This window comes from Euprymna scolopes, chromosome 16, assembly GCF_053919585.1.
Source record: "Euprymna scolopes isolate OS-2025 chromosome 16, ASM5391958v1, whole genome shotgun sequence".
NCBI classification, from domain to species: domain Eukaryota; kingdom Metazoa; phylum Mollusca; class Cephalopoda; order Sepiida; family Sepiolidae; genus Euprymna; species Euprymna scolopes.
In genome coordinates this window covers 51,687,223-51,708,755 of record NC_136497.1, presented here as the reverse complement: position 1 = coordinate 51,708,755, position 21,533 = coordinate 51,687,223, and the positions used below count along the sequence as shown (strand labels likewise).

The window sequence follows — 21,533 nt, the reverse complement described above, 5'->3', positions numbered from 1 at the left end:
TGAAATGATTAGAATATTTCCAATATGTAATAAGGTCGAGGTAATTAGTTAAAGAGATTTAATATAATGTGATATGCAAATGAGCATAAGTCATTCGATATGGGGTTGGTTTGTAGACTAGTATATAAAGAAATTAGGCATTGATTCTTATGTCTCCTATAACAGAAACATCCTAAAATGGGTTCTAATGTTTCTCAACCAGGAGAGATCTACCCTCTTACCTCCTTTATATTTCGTTGATGATGGAGAGCTGTACACACAGACAGAAACACACGAACCCTATTACTTTATAAAAATATAGAAGGTATATTTTATCGACTCTAATGATAGAAAAATGAATGAGAATTCTAAATATATTGATTTTATTTAACAAAAGTAGTAAAAAGAATGCTAGCCCACCACCCCTCCCTCCAAGAAGAAAAAAAAACATTCTTTATGATGCATGTACTAGTGATGGGGCTATTCCATTTTTAATTACCAATTCCAATTTTTTTTTTATAAAATCGCTAAATATTTAACTATAGGGTTGTTATTTTTCCAGATTTTTGTAAAAACACATTTTCTCAAACATTGAAACAAGGTCGTGTTTATCTTTTATTTGAATGACTTTTGTGTTACAAAATTCGCAGTGATTTCATTTCTCTATGGCGTGATGTTTGACCTAAAAAACCACACGTTGACGCTCGTTGAACTGCCTGCTTTTTTAAACATTTAATTTCAACCATTATCACTTCTCTTCCCTCGTAGTGTTGTGGTAAATTATCAGGCTTTCCTTTCCGACTACGCCTCAAGGCTTCGGGTTCGAACCTACCTCTCTACAAAAACTTTTTTTTTTTTTTTTTTTTTTACATAGGCGTCACCACTTATCAAGGCCGATCGGCCACTCAAGGATAAGGGTTTAAGAGTGTAGAGTAGTCAAAAGGACAATATAGTAATCAATAGTAATGGAAGTTCAGTAAATTTGTTAACTTAAGTGGAACGGCTCATCAGAAACTTGTTCACGTTGGACTTGAAGACAACCATATCATAGACAGCTGGAAAGCAGGAAAACGGAAGACAATTACACAAGTGTGCAGTTCTAAGAAAGAAGCTTTGATCATGGAATCTATGTTTAGGTTTTTTTTTTTTCTTCTTTTACACTTACAAACACCCAGGCAACGACGGGCGACCACGCTAGTTTATCCATAAAATTTAATTTTAAAATCAATTTACATGATTTCTGATGTACACAATTTTTTTTTCCGTCATGTGTACAAACATCATAAATATTTTTTTTTATTTTTGGTAATTTTTGTTTTTTCATGGGTGAGAAAAAGGAAGGTGTGTGAATTTGCACGGAAAAAAAAAGTTATGAAGTAAACTTATGATACAAAGAAGTCAGTAAGGAATGAATAAGAAATTAACACGAGTGCCGCAAAATTTTAAGTAAAAAAGTTTACCTTTTATTTTACTAAAAAGTAATATATCTCGTCTTGTACTTTTCTAAGTTTATAATATCAAGAATATGCTTATATTTTTTCATATCTATCTGTTAAATATACCTATGTTTTTATATAGATGTATGTATAGAATTTATACCTAAACTAATCAACCGATCATGAATTTTGGAACGGAGAGGTGGTCATGTGGGCTATATTTAGTTTAATTTAATACAATGCAAAGGCGATAAGGAGGAAGTGGAATCCCTTCTTCAAAATTCAGGTACCACCGATTTTTGTGAAATTAATAAACATTCACCAAATTTCAGTTTCTTTAGAAACTTGAAGGTTTTTAGGGGCATAACATGGGCCGAACCTCCTAATTGAAAATTTAAATAACACATCATTCATTAAGTCTTCAGCTTAGTTAATAAGACAACTTTTAGACAAAATTCGACTTTATTCATCAACCTAGTCTTATCCAATAGTGATACAGATTCCAATACTTCTCTAATAATTCCATGCCTTTTTTCTAGAATGAGTTGTGCGAGCTTAAAATATGCCTCAATACCAGATATCACTTCTTTAGAACAAAATCTCTTACCCAGGAGCATTCTTTGGAGATGTGCAAGAAGATTGTACTTGCTGGGGCCCATATTTAAGTGCGGAAATAATTTCAAGTGTGAAATTCATGTAGTTTTCTCATTGTTACAATTAACTTATGACACTGTGCACTATCTCAATGAAAGCATTTTTCTTCATTTCGTTTATGGCCGATTTTTTCCTTCAAATGCACCAATAATGCTATATAATATTCAATATTTATTTATTTATTTTTTTTTTTTTTTTTACTCACGTTCGCCTCTAACAAGGCATATCGCCACTGGGACAGAAAAGGCTACTGTTTGGGACCATGATTTGAAAAGATGTTGGTTTACATTACATTTAAACTTCTGCATATCAGTACAGTCAAAGAAACAGGTAGCAGGAAGGGAATTCAAAAGTCTAGCTGTTCAAGGGAAGAAATTATTAGAGTAGAAAGCTTTCTGGCATTTAGGAACCTCAACAGTGAATGGGGTGTGATTTTGTTGCTAAGCGGGTTTGTTGGGGGTATGTACATTGAGGGGGGCACAAGTGCAACAAGTTCACCAGAGCACATTTCATTAAAATATTTGTAAAACAGGTACAGGTATGCTACATTGCAGTGATGGGACAGGGATTGGAGCTTAGTTGACAAAGTGAGATCTATTAGATCTCGGACTTTTTTTTTAGACCCTATCCAAGAGGGAGAGACTAGTGGTAGATGTACCAGCCTAGATGTGGCAATAATACTCCATGCATGGGTGAATGGTGGCTTTGTAGAGGTAAAGGATACTCTCAGGTGTGAGTAGTCAGTATTGATAAACAAAATAATCTGCATCCCAAAATATGGAAGGCCAAAACCATGCCTGGCAATGTTTTTATCTTCGGTTATTTTGGACAGTATTTCCCTGTTGTTGTCCACTCGCCTGACTGCTAGATTTGACTTGGAAGCGAAATGATTGATCCATGTTTCTGTTAAATACTAGGCAGATAAAACCACTAGTATATAAAACAGTTAGTTGATAATAATAGGAAATAAAATATCAGCCAGAATTAACTGCTGAACCAGGTGAAGATTACTAGGCTGTGGGTACTAATAGAAATGCATATGATGTTGCATGGCTCAAAGAGAGAGTGTGGGAGAGAAAAATTAGGTAGTTAGAAGCACACAAGGTGTGAACATGAAAATGGAGATAGTTTACAAAACATGATTAAACAGTGATTATTTGATCTGCCGCCACATCCACTCCTCTGGTCAATGAATGGGGTATTTATTTCTCTTCCACTGTGAGAACTGTGACATACGGGTAGGAAAAGGGGATTGGAAAATCAGCGCCCCAGAGGAGCACTCTGACTCTACAAAAGAGGCCTGTGCAGACCCATCAGCATTCCCTAGCAGAGGCACCTCAGGTGATTAGCAATAAACTAACCCCCTTCTCAAAGAGAGAAAGAAAATCCTGGGAGAACTGCATAAAACCAGCATTACATCGCAATCAACAGGGAAGAGGTAATTACTAGAATGGTCTAATTTCTTGATTTTGGTGCCAAAGGTTAAAAAGCCACAAGCTGAGCAGTAAACTGTAACAAATAAAATGCATCTCTTCTGTCTTCCATCAATGTTGGGTTGATTATAAAAGTGTAAATAAGGAGCTTTGATTTCAGGCAGCAAGTCCTCAGTCTAGAAGGATCATACAGGGATGTGTGCAAGAACAAGCAATTATCAAGGTAAATACAATTTCTGAAATTGCATGTATTTTTGTAATAATGGCAGAAACTTGTTTTTTGCATGTATGACATGGTTGAAACATTTTCATCCATTTTTATGCTGCATTGATACAAAAACTCCTCTTCATTTCATTGAAACAATAGCAAACAACACTTTGACACACCAATACATTTTTGCTTTTGAGGCAAACGCTTTGAACATAACTTCTCAGCGACAAATATTCATGCAAATCAGTGAATACATTGCTTTTAAACATTCAACTCCTTTGCTATCTCACAAATCTTCAATTTACAATTGATTAAAATGAGTATGTGAATTTAGGAGAACTTAAAAAAAAATTATGAAGTAGAAATCCTTTAAAATACTGAATTTTTAGAAATATTTATCAATTTATGTCTAATAGCTATTGTTGACGTTTCACAGAACTTCCATCTGTTTTTACAATACTAAATTAAACCAAATACAGTAAACATTATCCTTACTCTTAGTAACTGAGTTTCAAAATTCATAATGACCAGTTAATTAGTTTAGGAGCAAATTCTATACACAGAAATATATAAACATAACTTTATATAAATAGGGATAAAAGATTTGATCAAAAAAGGTTTATAAAAAAATAACAGTAATAAATATCACAAAAGTTCACAATGCTAAACAATTTAGAGTTTTTTTTACAGAACTCAATCATATTAGATGGGAAACAGTGCACGTACCTGTTAACCCGGCGAGGACATTTGTCTGGTGTAATGCACACATCATAATGATGTATGTAGCCTTTAGGAATTGATATTTTAAAATAGTTAGCACGAAGCTGGATTGTTCTTCCAAGCAGACCAACATTTGGCCGAGGTGGGCTGGTGAATTCTGCCAATTGTGCAGCTGCTGAGCTTGATTGACCGGCTGGAACTAAACACACAAAGAAAAAACAGATCATTCATTAGTAATGGGAGCCATGTGATTAAAAATATTGATTCTAAAAATGATTTTAAGTTACCTTAGTGGAAAGATTTAAACAATGTAATTGTGTGTTTATCATTATAATCTCCAAATCAGCAGTAATTATCACTTCCTATACTGATGCACAAAACACCTGTGACTGTAGGTATAAAAATTGTTAACATTTAAAATATATATATTTATAGGTATAAAGTTCTTTGAGAAATTAAAGTTGAACCCTCTTTAAGAAATTAAGAAAAAAAAAAAGGCGATCAACTTTAACATGAATGCAACATTCCAACTTCCAGTTGTTGAATAGTCTCTGACTGTTTACTATGAATGCCTGCTGACATGAGATGTACTTCAATTCTTGTATTAGTTGTTGATGGAATCAAGTGCAACTTTGTGACTGGGTTTGAATCTACACTGACGATTACATAAGCATTAAACACTAGTGTTTGTAGCTATAAAAATAATATTAGTTTGAAAAATATAGGTATACATTATATAAATTTTTATAAACAAATGTTCACATTATAGTTTAATAGTGCAATACTAGACCTCTTTATTAATGTTTTAATTTTAATGTCATGCAATCCTTAGTTAATGAAGAGAGTACATTTCATAAGTGCACTAAAAAAATATTCTTTATTGGCATACAACTGTTTCTGCTTTACTCAAACATGCACACATTCTTGATATGCAAAAAGTAACAGCAATTTTTGTAAACTTTTAAAGGGTTTCATCAGTGTACAAAAACGTCAACCGTTTGTTTGGAAAAGCTACAGTAAAATTCAATATTTTTTTCAGACATATTTTCTAATTCGTTTGCAGGAAAGAAAAATAACTGTTTTACCTCTAATTAGTCTGAATGCCCAAATTGTCCGAAACGACATGTTTAACTTATCAATGTGTTGTGTTGAATATTGTATCGTTAAACATTGATAAGAACAAGTTTTATAATTCACATAAGCAAGTCATAAATACTTAAATTGATCATTTTAGGGTTTTTTTTCCCCCTCAGGTGTTCAGTCCTGTATTTTGATTCTTTTCTTCATCTTTTTACTTTGCAAGTACATCCAGTGTGTTTGTTATCTAGTGATCCGCCTATGCCAAAAAAACAACCTAACTTTTGGTAGAAAACCATATTATGGCAATACAACCAACCCATTTACATTCAATTTTATTCAAACTTATTTTACATTGAATTGTAAAAAAAAGTATATATAATAATAAAGCTATGTAAGTGAACATTTATTATGTTAGTTCTTTAAGTCTTTTTTTTTTTTTTTTTTTTTTTTTTTTTAAAGGAAAATAAAAACATTTTCTATTTTCTGGAGTATTTTTTTCACTGGATAGATCATATCCTTTTTACAACATCTGCTTCAATGAATATTAAATTCCTATTTCTCTTTGATTTCTTATTTTAATTATTATTTTAATATTTAATTAAATGTGTCCGTAATACCCTTAATTGAGGAACTATAATGGAACATGTACATTCTAACAACTATTTTCTGCTATTATCCTTCTTCCTATAAATATAACTTTTGTATTTTTCCTTTAACATACTATGTTCGTAATTCTAATTATAGAATAATCTTCATTGAGTTTATACGTTTTTTATTTCATATTATTTATAATTATTATATTTATTTATATCACAATAAAATTAATTTTTCTTTCGTATTTTTACAAGTTCTATACAATCTTTATACATTTTCTTCAGTTGTTGCAATAGTTTTAAAAAATTGTTTCCTAATAGTTTAGCACTTTTTTATTTTTTAGAAATTTAGATTAAGCATTAGTAAAGATTCATTGGGTTAACGCCTATGAACAAAACGTTGCTGAAATTGTATGTCTGAGTGAGAAAAAGAAAATAAAAGAAAAAAGTAAAGAGATAATAAAATTTAAAACATTAGCACAGTAGACTCAGAGATGGTAATTTTGTCAAAAAATGACTATCAAGCAAGACACCTAAAATTAAAACTTCTGGAAAATAGATAAAATTTTCTGATTCAATGCCAAAAAAAAAAATAAAAATAAATTTTTTAAATATATAAATAAATCAGCTCAATATTTCATCTAGAACAAATTTTATGGACTTTTGAATATTATCAATTCAAGAAAATTTTAAAATCTGACAATTTTCTTAGTATTTTATGAAATTCTGTATTATTTTGGATATTACTTAATAAAAAAAAAAAAAAAAAAAGAATCAAATTCTATCTCTTTGAAGTGCTTATATCAAACTTTTTATGTTATATGGAGCATTAAAAAAAAAAAAAAAAAAAAAAAAAAAAAAAATCAAGAAAATTGATTTTTACCCTTTTTGCACCTATGTTACCTCATTCTAACCTTTCTTCAGAACTATAAGGGATCAAACATATTTGCATTCAACCTCAAATTACACACAGAAGATGGCTTGTGGATATGGGTAAAGTAAATATATTCTAAATATCCAACTTATACCTTGCATGAATCAATAATAGCCTCCTTGCAAGCAGATCTGGTTTGTAAAATAATTATCTGAACATATCCAGGAAGATATCTAACATAATTTATAGATTGAACCCCATATGAATCAACAAATAAATCTATTATATAAAAGGCAAAATGTGTGTTAGTGTGTGTGTGCCAAAAACTTTTGACACGCAACGAACACTGACAAAATTGGTATCGTTAGATCGATCTCTCTGGCAACAAATATCCAAAAATTGGTCAAAAACATTATTTCTTTGACCGTCAACTGAGTTGTTTTTTGCAAGGAGGGGTCAGTTTTTACGTTGACATTTTTGCAAAGTCATTCATGTCTCACGATCTCAACGTACATTTAAAACGTTATTTCGAATGCCCGTGATGTCACAAGAGCGCCATGGCCAAGTCGGTTAATGCGTTTGCTTTTTTTTTCACCACCTTTTCATCTTTTGTGTTACAGGTTTGAGCCTGGCTACTGCGGCTAATTTTTTCTTACTATATCGCGAAGTAACGCACTGAATTTGAAACCTTATTCTGCAATATGATTTCTTGTTTATCGCCATCCACATCTTAAACAAGTTTCAGTGAAATTATATCATACTGAACGTGATCAGAGTCATCATCAAAGTCATTATTGTCGTAGGAATCCATACCATTGTCCTCCTCATTGTCAACACATTTCTTCTTTGATTTCAGAGAAGGCATCGTACTTGCACCATCACATTTCAGTTCTCATGAACATATGCCTACCTCTCAATCTTAAGCCAAACCTGAAATATGCCAGATTTTGTGCTTTGGGACTGTAATGCTTAAATATGAAGTTAAGCCCTAGATCCCACAAAAATGAAGAAACTTTCATTTTTTAAATTCCAATGCATTTGCTTTGATTATAATTTTTAAACGAACTCTCATCGATCTTTCAGTCTTTATCCAAATTTAAAATATCCCAACTTTTAGTGTTTTGGAACCATAATGCTCAAATATGGAAATTCAGCCCAAACCCCTGAAAACTAAGAAATGAAATTTTTTTTCAGTAAATTCGCCTTGATCATAATCTTTCAAACAAGCCTCCACACAATGTCATAATTTTTCCTTGATTTATACCTAACTTACCAAAAACTGGCATTCTTGGCCCACTGTGATCAGTAGACCAATATTTTGTTTCTTTATTAAGAGAAACTTTGTTAAAGTGAATGATATTTTTTCACACCTTTTATACAGGAGAGCAATATGAAGAGGAAAGAAAAGTGTGATATAAAGAGATGGGGTGGAAGGGAAGAGTAAAATGTGTGAGATCTTACTTGGTATCTACCACAGAATCAAAAAATATCCACAACTAACACCATATTAAATCAAAAACTATCACCAATTCTAAGCAAATAGTCAGATAATAAATTGGCTTTTTTAATTAATGTTTTCCAGTTTGTCCGATTTTCCATTTATTTTTCTATATATTGTCAAAATTAAACCATAAATTAATCTTTATCAGGAATGCAAGTGGCAAAAAATACCTGAAATAAATGAACACTCATCTTTAAAATGACAACTTTTAAAGGCTTTTGGGTTTGCTGAAAACGAATATCACATTTACAACTTTTGCTAATAGTTTTCCTGATATCAAGACATCATTTTTTTTCCCCAAATATTGCTTAACGGTTTTCACTGGTCGCCATTTTGTTTTACTTAAGTTTTCTTTATGCGCATGCGCATTATTTATCTTATCGCCTGATATTTAAAAAAAAAACAAAAAAAACATGCCAACCACTGAAGATCATAACATATTATATTGAAAAATCCAATGTCTTAATATCAGGAAAACTATTTATCGTTGAGTTTTAAATGTGATGTTTGTTCAAAATAGACCTGAAAACCTACAAAAGTTGTCATTTTAAAAGTTCAGTTGGAAATAAATTGCAAATCAACCACATTTCCCAACCTAGAGATGGGAACGTTTGAAAATTAAATGTACAATAATCTCCCCATTTCTGACTTATTCTGGCTTTTTTAGGACTAAAAGAAAAAAAAAAATCTTTTGGGGGGGGGGGGGTATTTCATGCTGAAATTAAAGCAATAAAATATACTCTATCACTATCAAGTGGTAACCTGCCCCCCCCCACAATACCTTGCCATAACCCTATTACTTATCCTAAGTCTAAGTGGCAAAACCCCCTCAAAAAAAAGAAAAAAAAAAAAAACTGTAAAACACACACAAAAAAAAAGCATGGAATTTATCTCCCATAGCAAAGAAAAACATAAAATTGGTTAACTACCCTAAAATGGTAGAATGACCTGAAAATGGGGGATCATTTTAGGTTGTTCATATGCCAAACTGATACCTCACTATAAATCCTAAAATAATTGTTTGTTTTTTTCTTCTAAGTTTTTCAGGGTGTTCAAATATAATCGCTTAAAAAAATAGGATTTTTTTTTTAGCAAAAAAGAAATTTTTTTCTTTTCAAATTCTGTTAAAATTACTTTTTTGTACAAAAGGAATGGTTCAAAGTTTATTTGCGTCAAAAATATTTTGATGTGTAGTATGAAAAATATAAGCATTAAAATATATTTGGTTAAAAAAATAAACAAGAAAAAAAGAAATAACTTCAAAATTAAGAAAAAGACGGACCCAAAGTGTGCAAATGGGGAAGTCATTCTTTGATAAAACAAAAGTTTTCCACCCTTCTCACCTGCACCATAAATAATTTTAAGTATGGCAAAATGAACATTCTCAGAAAGAAGAGAAAGAGAAGGCAAGACAAGAGAGAGAAAGAAAGGAAACCAAGACAAATAATGTAAAAGGATGTTTAGCAGAAGTCAATCTTTCCTTAAAAAAAAACAAAAAAAAAACAGAATTCTGCATTTTCTGATAAAGAAAAAGAGAGAGAAAGAGTAATGGTGCTTTATTTAAGATCTCCTTATTTTCAGACCCCCTCCCTTTTTAATCAATAAGATGTACCAATATGGTGTTGCACAAGAGTTTTTTTTTTTTTGCATTCTTTTTCATTTAACAATGTAATTTTTTTATTTCTTTTTTACCTCAAGAATTCTTTTCTGTTAACATGGATATTATTAATGCCTCTTTATTTTTTAGTTTAAATAGATTTCCTCATTAATCACCATATTTTTGGTTGGACTATGTTTTGCTATGAATAATTTATGCCATGTTTTAGTAACAAAGAAAAAAAAATACTGCCAGCAACTTTCATTACATATGAAACACTGAAATTTAAATAATTACAAAATAAATTTATCACAGATTCTCAGGTAGGTTAACACTGACCGTAACAACGTTTATAAAAATATTCACATACAAAATACAAGATTTAAACTGTCTTAACCTATTATTATTTTTCATAGATTGTTTAGTTAAAAAAAAAATAAAGTTCAAACGTAATTTTGCAAAAAGGTCAAATTTAGAAATATTTTCTGGTATAGTATGATTTGAAACAATCATTCCGTACTACTAATTATTAGAAAAATTTTGATGAAAATCTTCTCCAAAGTTTTTTTTTTTTCTTTTTTAACCAGGTGGGGAGAGAATACATTTTATTGGCTGAAAAATTGTTAATTATTAGAGAGTAGAAATCAAAAAAATAACATTATCTTTTTTTTTTTTTTTTAAATCCTTACAACCAACTCATGAAAGAAACATTTATATGCTTTCTTGGGACACAAATAGTGAGTGCACCTGGGTAAATTTTTATGCATCAGGAATACAGGATGTGAATCTCATAGCATTTGATTATGATATTTAAATTAAACCTTTAAAATAAGCTAAAAAATGAAAGATATCTTTTCACAAAAAGATTAAATACAAGATTGTTTTCTTTTTTTTTTAAGTTGATCAATGAGAAATTATATATGCTATTAATTCTCGATTTAAAAACAGAAAATATAGAATTGTGTTTATTTTTGTTTACAACAAAATCAAACATGCAAAAAAGGATGCATATATATATATAGTTTTTAAAATATAATTACGCCCCCCCCCTCCACACACACATATGAGGGAAATATCCGCCAGTATAAATACAATGAAAATAAGTGTGTGTGTGTGAGAGAGAGAGAGAGAGAGAGAGGGAGGGAGGATTTATTCAATTTATATATTTTCGTAAAATGTATACCTTCAAATGTGTAAAAGAGACAAATTATAACTCCCTTTTTTCTCAAGTATCTGAAGAAAGCATACATTTTACTGAAGTGGTATACAAACTGAATAATGAAGCTTAATTCACAAGGCATATTTTTTTGTTCAGTCATACCATTATACATGTTATTTCCAGTCAGACGTTAAAAAAAAAAAAAAGAAAAAAAAAAAAAAAAAACTACAGAAACCATAAAAGCCACAGAGTTGAGCCCCCTGGACTAAAGCTATGTTCTTTCTGCTCATTCTTGTGGGATGGTATTGGCCAGGCAAGTTTAAAATCCTATTTGCAAGACATTGGTCTGTGCTCTTTGTAGTTGGATAACTACACCTCATAAATGAGAAGAGTAAGCTTACCCTATAATCTTACAGTTTGCATGATCTGCGTTAATAGAATTTGCGTGTGGTTGAAAAATATTCACCTCACTCAAATGGACTCAAATTTTTAATACAAAAGGAAGACAAAACTGATCTGGTCTGTGGTTTTCAGCATTTCTGTGGGTTGCAGTGTTATGATTGATAAAATGTGTGCATGGAAAAAATGAAAACCAAAGTTATTTATATAGTCATCAATGTTTCCTCTTTATTTCAACATTTCTTTGCTATGAATACTTTGAAGAAATAAAATGCAAATACATCAATTTCTTCAAATAATTCATTCCCAAATGAGTTTTGAAATAAAGATAAGTAGATAATGAATGTGTAAATAATTTTGGTTTTTCCACCATGTTGGAATAGTATTTCTATAATTTTGAATATATATATATATATATATATATATATATATATAGAGAGAGAGAGAGAGAGAGAGAGAGAGAGAGAAAGAAATTATAGATAAAATAAATATGTTGTATATATGAATTTATTTGTCAGTTCAATAAGAAAAAAAGAAAAACATCAAGAGGGTTATATATGCTCTTTATACAATTCATATATAAATATATTTATTTTGTCAATAATTTATTTCTATAAATATGCTCTACACCTATATGTTGAGAAATCTCTATATAAAGAATCCATCCATATTTTTTTAATTCTATTTGAGATTATACACGCTCAAGTGCAAAGATGCCAATGTATCAGGTCTTTTTTTTTATTATTAGTTTTTCCGAGGTATTAAATTGGTGCAAAAATAACGTCATTTTTTATCATATATATATATATATATATATATACACACACATACACACACGTCAAAAAATGACATTTTTGCACCAATCTAATACATATACAAGAAGTGATAATTACTGCAGCTTCATGGTTGAACTAAGAAGTTTAACTGACTGGTCTGCGTGGCATCATTTTCATGCAAAACATTAGAAACCAATTTTTCATGCTGGCGTTTTCTGATTAAATTAAACTCCTCCAGCGATCAATACTACTAATAATAATGATTTAATTCTGCTGAACTGAAAAAGAATGAAACAAAAAAAGAAAAGAAAATAGAACAACGAGAATCACTTATTATTATAATAATAATTTGGTAAAGATTCCTGGGTTGCACCAGTTAAGGACAGCTAGTTACCTTTATTTTGTAATTTATCAGTACCGTTATAGCACGGTTTTTAATATATTCCTATTACAAATGTAGAGCATAACTAGATAGGAAATGTAAATTAGAGTTAAATATATATTACCTAATCTTGTTTTAATCATTTTATCAAAAGAGGATGTAAACTATTTCTCATTTTTTTTCTTTTGTTATCTTTTCTAACATTTGTGCAATTCAATTTATTGAAATGTGATAACAGGGTAAGGGTGTTGAAACTAATAAATATATGAACACATTCGATAAAAATAAAACAACTGAATGAATAATAGAAAAAAATAAGATCAAAGCATGAAGAGAACATAATCAAGTGAGGAATGAAAACGTAAAAAGAAAAAAAAGCAACAAAAAAAAAAAAAACAACAAAAAAAATGTATTAATAGAAAAACTTTAACCGCAGGTTTGAAGAAATGTGAAGATTGAAGAACTTAAAGCTATAAATTTTATTATTATTATGAAGCACTTCTTTGTAATTAACATTTTTCAAATAAAAAGTGAAAACTTTAGTCATAATATACTATGGTATATATATATAATTTTTTTTATTTCAATTTTCTCATCTTTTTGTTTTTGCTGGGATGTGGCATCCTACCGGATACCAAACATTCGCCCACTATTTCAAAAACTCTGAGAAATCATTTTAAGATTCTTACTGTATATTTGAGCACAATTGTTTGTATCATTCTTGCACTTAGCTCATTAGACATATTTGCCAAGTAGTATTTTTTAATTTTAATTTTTTTTATATTAGTCTTCTTTTTTTTTTTTTTTTTTAAATTTTTTTTATATTAGCCCGGTTGCACCTACACTAACAGGAATGATGGAGATTGTCCTAAGCTTCCAAATGTGTGCGTGTATGTGTGTATTAAAGAGGAAAAGGGGGAATTGCAAATCCTATTGAAATGGTAGCCTACCTGAAGAAGGTGCTACTTGAGAATCCCAGCTACCTGCTGCTGAAGCAACGGGTTGAAATTAAAAAAATAAAATAAAAGCATTTAAAAAAATTGGAAAGCAGCAATAAAAGGCATCTGCAGGCTGGTTCTATAGCAAGTGCAAAAGAAAAATCACAAAAAGGTGTTTCGTGGGTGGTGCAAAACACAAAAGGATGCAAGGAATAAAAAAAAAAAAAAATCACTTTTGGTATTCACAAGAAATTAACTTAAAAGATTTTCTTTTTTTTTTTCTTTTTTTTTTCTAAATGTACAATATTTTATCCTTTTATTTATCATGAGAGAAATTTTCATTGATAAAATAATCTAACTATTTATCAATACAATTAGAGAGTGATCTGAATGAGTTCAAACTAAAGTTCAATTGTAGTTTTATAAAATACATGGTCCTATACTAAAATTCTCAAAACAAATTTTTAAGGCTTTAATAAATAATTTTAATTATCTGTATTTTTTTTTATTTTTACAATTTGACAGAAATATTCAGTAAAATGAATTTTAAATAAAAAAAAAAAAATATTTTGACATTTAATCACTACATTTCTTGAAACTTATGCCAGTTTTTTTTTTGTTTTGTTTTATTAGTAGAAAAGTATATGTCCAAACGCACACTCAGTATCACAAAATTGCAGCTAACATATAAAAAAATTACATCAGAATTAAATTTAGATAAAGTTTTCCTAATATCTGCAAAAATTACAAGAAAAGAGGAAGAAAGACAGAGAGGGGGGATAAAAATAGAGAGAGCGAGAGACAGAGAGAGGATGAGAGAAAAAAGGAAGAGAAAGAGACAGCGAGAAAACGAAAGCGAGAAAGAAAAAGAGAAAGAGAGAGAAAGAGAAAAAAGAGAGAGAAAGAAAGAAGAAAAGAAAAGAAAAAAGTGAAAGTGAAAGGAAAAGAAAATGAAAAGCTCTTTCATCTACCAAACTTATGTTTATGGTAGAGTACTGGTCACGATTTAACTTAGAACTGATGTAATTTTGGGATGTCTAGGTCAAATGCCAAGGAAAAAGTGAAAGTAAGATTATTGGTGATAACTTAGGTTCTGTTCATCCTAGAGACTTGCTACTTGGCTCATATTGTAACAAATTAAGTCTTATATAACCATGAAAAGTTTGGTCATGATCAAAATTTTCACAGAACTTCAACTTCAGATTTCTTCGAATTGATATGTATATATTTTTATCTTATGCTCTTTCATAACAGTAATCACCCTGCAAAAGAATAACCCCTTTTTTTTTTTTTTTACTCATATTCACTCTAAACAAGACAGTACCATTTGGATGCAAGGAGTTACTATTTCGGACCATATCTACAGGAACACTGAAAGGAGTTGAGTAGAAAGATGTCTGTTTACATTACAGTTAAACATTTAGGTTTTTATGACATTATGATTATGAGAAGGGGTGATTTTTCAGATAATTAAGTGTAGCTTTTGTCTACAAAGGGAAATTTGGGAGGGAGTGGTTTGTTTGATCTAAGGTTGAGTTAGAGGTGAACCACCAGGTAAGCAAGCAAGCCAGCCTTTTTGGTTGCATTGCAAACAACCTTATGGTTGTTGGATAGTAAGTGAATTGTTGATTGCCGAGTATTTACCACACTATTATAAATTTTCTAGAAATCGAAAATTTCTAATTTCCACGGTTCAATGCGTTTTCTGGTGATTTTAGTATACTTTATCTTAGGCTGTGGCTATGTCATTCTTACAATTATTTCTAGCATCTATAAATCTTTACCTATTTGTACTCATGGCAGATAAATCTGTGGAATGCATACTGCACAAGTTGAAGTGAACCATTGGCGAGAGTACTTGCTATAGTACTTCCATGTGAGAACATGCAATTCAATTGTTATTTTGAACCATTCAGTAGCCTCATTCGCACACTGTTCAGTAGGAAGAGAAAAAATACTAATCTGATCAGATAAATAGTTTTAGCGTCATCAAGTTTCCATGAATATTTTGTACAATATAGAGAAGTAAGGCCCAGATAAAATTTTGGCTCATTCTTATGTTGTCAGGTAGAGATATACAATCACTTATTTGACTAAACAAAGCAGATTGATCTAAAGATAATTTACAGACTAGCCGATATGCTCAGCATTGCTTAGGTTTTTGATTAATTTCAACATGTATGCTGTTATTTTATGATGCAATACATTTTAAAATAAAATCCTTGTTTTCTGTCGAGATTCAATACATCATAAACAAAATATATAATTTTATTTCTTGATTTTTTTTTTTTAATGTCTGGAATAAGTGTGTTTTTAATAAAACGTCAAAAAATGAAGTTATTAAATTTACTGAGTGAAACTGGCAAAATTTTTTTCTTTTTGTATTAAATATTAAAATTTAAAAAACATTTAAAGTTTTGTTATTATTTTTACAGTAAAACAATACAATAATTAGATCTGACAATATTTAAAATAAAAAATACAAAGATTAAAAAACATTCATTCTTTTAAGATTAAAACAGCATAAACAAAATATACATTTATTGTATTATTTTTTATAATAAAGCATTATTGAAAAAAGAAAAAAAGTTTAAACATGTTGGGGCAAAAAAGGTAGTAAAGCTATTTGTAAACATTCATGTTTTCAATTTGAATTATTTTTATCAAAACGCTATGAGGATTTTAAAAAATAAAAATAAAACAAAGAATTTAAACAGCTGTTTTTACATATTTTTTCAGCCCCCTCCCCCACTCATATTCTTTGCTTCTTTAATTTTGGCTAAAAAAATATTAAAACAAAAATAAAATAACTTACCCACCTCACCACTCACTATCTCTCCGTTGCAAGACAGTGCCATTTGAACATAAGTTACTATTTTGGAGCATATCTACAGGGACACTGAAGGGAGTTGAGTAGCGAGATGTCTGTTTACATTATAGTTAAACATTTAGGTTTTTATGATATTATGAATGTGAGAAGGCGTGATTTTTCAGATAATTAAGTGTAGCTTTTGTCTGCAAAGGGAAATTTGGGAGGGAGTAGTTTGTTTGATCTAAGGTGGAGTTGGAGGTGAACCACCAGGCAAGAAAATAAGCCTTCTTGGTTGCTGTGCAAACAACCTTATGGTTGTTGGATAGTCAGCGAATTTTACTATCTTTCCTTCACAATCAAATATGAGTATAAATCAATACAACATGTAAAATATAAAATAATATTTATTTAAAATATTAAATACATTTTATGATAACAAAAAGTATATTTTTAAACACAATATATGAAATACATCAGTATCAAGATAAACAAATTATGTTTAATTTTTATTACTTGTTCTTTAAGCAAGGTTGATACAGTACCTGACCATATCATTTTTCATCTTTACTTTATTTAAAAAAATTTTTTTTTTTTTTTATCTTTATTACATTTTCAACCCAAACAAGGCCAAGTGCTACTTTGATGTAGGGGGCTATTATCAGGGACATAAGTTGCAGGGATACTTTGTAGGGAGTTGAGCAGCAAGATGTCTGTTCACATTACACTTGAACTTCACTACAGTTAGGAAAGCAGGAACACAGAAGGGAAATTCAAATTCCTACCAGTTCTGGGGGAAGAAACTATTATAGTAGAAGGCTTTCTTACATCTAGGAATCTCTACTGCATAGGGGTGGGACTTTGCTGCTTTCGGATTTGTTGGGGGAATTTACGTTGAGGGGATACAAGGGTTGGTAGTTTGTCAGAGCATCCACCATTAACATACTTGTAAAACGGATAGAGGGATGCAACATTTTGTCGATGGGAGAGAGATTGATGGTCCTAAGAGTACCCTTTCCTGCCTTGACAGGGTACAAAACCGTCTTCGAAATTTAGTGGGCAGGGACCTTTTCACCTTTCTACATCCTCTTTCTCAAAAAAACAGATGCTGCAAGTCTGTGTCTGCTCTAACATTACTTTTATGGTAGGTGCTCGACTGAACTCCAATCTATGGCTCCTTCTCTGTAAAATGTTTGCTTGAAATACCTGCCTAGCCACAACAACTGTCAACAATTCCCCCACACTATGTCTAAAACGAAACAAAAATTCCATAAACAGTTTCTTTCCAAGAACTGTGTCACAATACTCTGGGACTGTTTCCCAACTGACTATAACATGGCCATTTTCAAATCTAATGTAATAAGTTCTTGTTAAGCTGTCCTCTTAAATAATCAAGACCTATCCTAGTTTCACCATTATTGATCATGTCTCACCATCTAATGCTTATTAATCCTTATCATAGAGTGGCCTCCAGGTCTTGATAAGTGATGACCACCCCTCTCCCAAGTATTAAAAAAAAAAAAAAAAAAGTATTTTGCAAACAAAAACATTCAGATAGGATTCTTGTCACAGAATAATTTTTATTTTATAAATGTAATAGACTAGAAATATTTAAGTTGTGCAGTGTACTTCTTTATGAAGTGTGTCTCTGGTACGACATGATGCCATTCTTGTGATCTAAAGCTATCTGGAAAACATTTTTCCAAGTTAAAAACGTGTATTTATGCAGAATAAGAACTGTGCTTTCATTGGAATTTTACAAGCGGTTTACGAAAAAACACTGTTTTCAAGTTTCATAATACCCTACCCATGTGACACACACATAAACGCTAGTCAATTTTTTCAATGAAAGATATTTCTGTTATTACAGAAATAATTCAATGAAAAATTGAATATTCTTTTTGTCATTACCAAGAAAATATAATGAATAATCATTGGACAACTTTTACAAAACTTTAAGAAAATTAAAATAAAAATAAAATTAAAAAAAAAACAAAAAAACTCATTGTAAAGCAAGTTTCATTAATAAATTTTTTTTTTTTTTGAATGATGATAGCTAACAATTTTTTAAAAGGTTTTTTATACCATTATTGTTTTTTTTTTTAGGATTTTTCATTTTTTTTAAATTCCAATCAAGATAAATATTTACTTTTTTTTTTTTTTAAAAATAAACCAATAATAGCAAATAAACGTTTTCTTAACTGACGTTAGCCATTTAAGTTTCTTTGGCTAAGCGTTTTGGCCCCTTTCGGCATTTTACATAAACAGTCCAGAAAATTCTGACGATAGCACAATCTTTCTTTGGCATAAGTTCAAAATATGATTTATGCGATACAAAAGGTTTTAAGGTATGATTGACAATGTATGATCTTGAATTCGTCTCTAGTTTGGCATATTGTAACTTTTTTTCTTTTATACAAATGATTTATCACTTACCAAGGCCAAAAGTCACTAAAAAAATAAGGGTTAATGAGATTGTTTGGTAGATAAAAAAAACAACACTATGAGAAGATTGAAAACATTGAACGGAATGGACAGCTAATTACTCAAAAGAATGGCTCAACAAATATTTGTTGACATTGGACTTTAATATGGTCATGTTTAAATATGCAGGGAAGCAGTCCTGCAGCAATGTGTTTTTCAAATAGGAAGTTTCTGGAAAGAAACTACTCATGAAAATTCTGTCTGATTTTAGGTACACAGATGAAGAAAGGAAAGTTCTTTGCTATCGTGATAGAGTTCTTGCTGTGAATGTTTTATAGAAGGAGAACCAGAGATTGAAGCTCGTTTAAATACCTTTCATAGAAATAATGATAAAGTAAAGAAAGGTTAACAATGTTTCTTCTGTGAGAGTTACCAATTGTATGAATTTTATAACATGACACGATAGTGTTTGAAGATGTGATATAAGTAAAGATGATTGTTGGATGCTGTACCATACTGAAACCATATTGAACCAAGCTTTCTCTGAAAGAGGACGGGAATATCAAATTTATAAGTGGTCCCATTTTTTTGTATATCCCTATTAGTTAGCTTTTTGCAGGAAAATGCTGATGCACCTGGTATTCCTAGATGGTCACTCATCTAGTACTGACCAGGCTCAACGTTGCTTTGGTGATCCAATAGGAATTGATGTGTCAACATAATGGTGTCATATCAATTGTTGAATGGATTTGAACGAGGAACGATGGAATAAAATCTCATCTTAAAGGATGGATTTACAAGATGAAATATTTTTATAAAGCAAAAAACTTATTTGTTTTTATCTATGAACATTTATTCTAGCTGCCACAACATGAATGCAACAAAGGAGAAACAACTCATGCCTAATAGCAAACTTCTTCAGGACCAATTCTGTATTACATTAAATATTTGTGTCTGTAAATCTTGCATTTTTACACATCTCTTATCTTTAAATTAACTGCTAAAGTACAAACTTCAGTATTGGGTTTCATTAGTTGGTTTATAATCAATCAGTTTACTGCTGAAAGATTGACTATAATTTTTTTGTGACCATACAATCTTTTGAGTTGAGAAAATGTACACCAGAGTTAGATGTTGTCTTTCTTTCATCCAAGATGTAATGTCCGCTTATTTGCCTAAGCAGAAGCAGTGGTCCTCTTCTTTTTCCTCTCACAACTGACAATAAACTTGCATGCGAATGAAACAATATCTAAAAACGAAAAACTCTTGTCGAACAAAAAATCCCAATGACGCCTAAATTTGCATACTTTTATTATTTTTGTATCAGAAAGGTTCCAGGTTCAAGTACCAGTTTTTCTTTACAGCAGGCACACACCAACCGTGGGTGCTTATTACTATGCCTCTTCACACTGTTACCTCACTCCCCTCATGATAACGCAGGCAGCATCCTAGTGACAGTCATTTTTTGTCGGGTGCTTTTTTGCACTTTCTTCAAAAGTATACGCTTCAACTTCTGCTTTGTAAAAAATAGTCTGACTGTTTTGTTGTGTATCAAATGCGTTTTTTTGTGTATCAAATTCCTGAACATGTGCTGTCAGAATCTTCTGATGAAAGAACACTGTAGTGTATTCGTGATGGAACGAAAATATCATATTCCAAAAAACACACATTGATTAAGTTTTATTTTTAAAAAAGAAAATCAAACTTTATGAGCAAGAGAAGAGCAACCATCTTACGTCGCTATTTTGAAAATAATCTCAAGAAACAAGGGAAATAACTCAATAATTCAAACTTGTGAAATCTTTGTTGTAATGTCTACAAATTCCCATTAATCGCTTAAAAATGATTTTCTTTATAAAAATAAAATTACTTGATTAATTTGTAAATTTGAATTTTTAAATATATTTTCATTTCGTCACATTACATCATAGAGATTTTTCATTATATTCGTTTTTTTAATATAGAGGAAATTCTGGACACAAAACCAATTTATTTATCAAGCCTATAATTCTTTTATAGACATAAACTCGAGACAATATCTTTGTTTACATTTGGTAGAATTATATTATTGTTTTAAATATTATGTAAAATATTAATTTAATATTTAGGGACGGCATTGAGTAGGTTGTACTCATATATAAATATAAAACTTTTTTTTTTTTTTAAAGAAACAAATAGGAATTTTATAATTTCAAATCCTTTTAAAAACAGCCTACCTGAAGGGGGTGTTACCTGAGGATCCCAGCTACCTGCTGCTGAAGTAACAAGGTTGGAAATTAAAAAAGTAAATGAAAAAAAAAAAAAAAAGGGTTTTTTATATAACTAGAAGCAAATCCTACTAAAGGGAATAGAGTTCTTTTAGTTAAGTGATTAGAATAAATTTAAGGTTAGAATTGTTGGCATCATTTGGTTCAGAAGTAATCCTCTCCATCTTTCTGCTTGGGTGATGACAGCAACCATCAATAAGGACTTGGTCGAGTTTTCAATCCTAGAAGTGGATGGTATCTGAAGATGGCAAAATGATTAACCATCTCGTGCGACCTTATTTAGGACCATCAAGTTTTAGAA

At 30.4% G+C, this 21,533-nt stretch overlaps 1 protein-coding gene across 12 annotated transcripts in view; it reads right to left on the bottom strand.

Moving 5' to 3' along the window:
• The window catches only part of LOC145295953 (protein argonaute-2-like), a 179,528-nt gene that overhangs the window by 78,958 nt on the left and 79,037 nt on the right, over positions 1-21,533 (bottom strand). For 2 of the 12 annotated variants that reach the window (XM_080141842.1, XM_080141845.1), the window contains 3 exons: positions 21,182-21,220; positions 13,745-13,780; positions 4,440-4,632 (listed from right to left, as the gene is read on the bottom strand). In XM_080141842.1, the coding sequence (XP_079997968.1) occupies positions 4,440-4,632; positions 13,745-13,780; positions 21,182-21,220 (268 nt within the window). The remainder of the gene's footprint in view (positions 1-4,439; positions 4,633-13,744; positions 13,781-21,181; positions 21,221-21,533) is intronic. The other 10 variants (XM_080141843.1, XM_080141846.1, XM_080141848.1 and 7 more) reach the window with 5 other exon arrangements.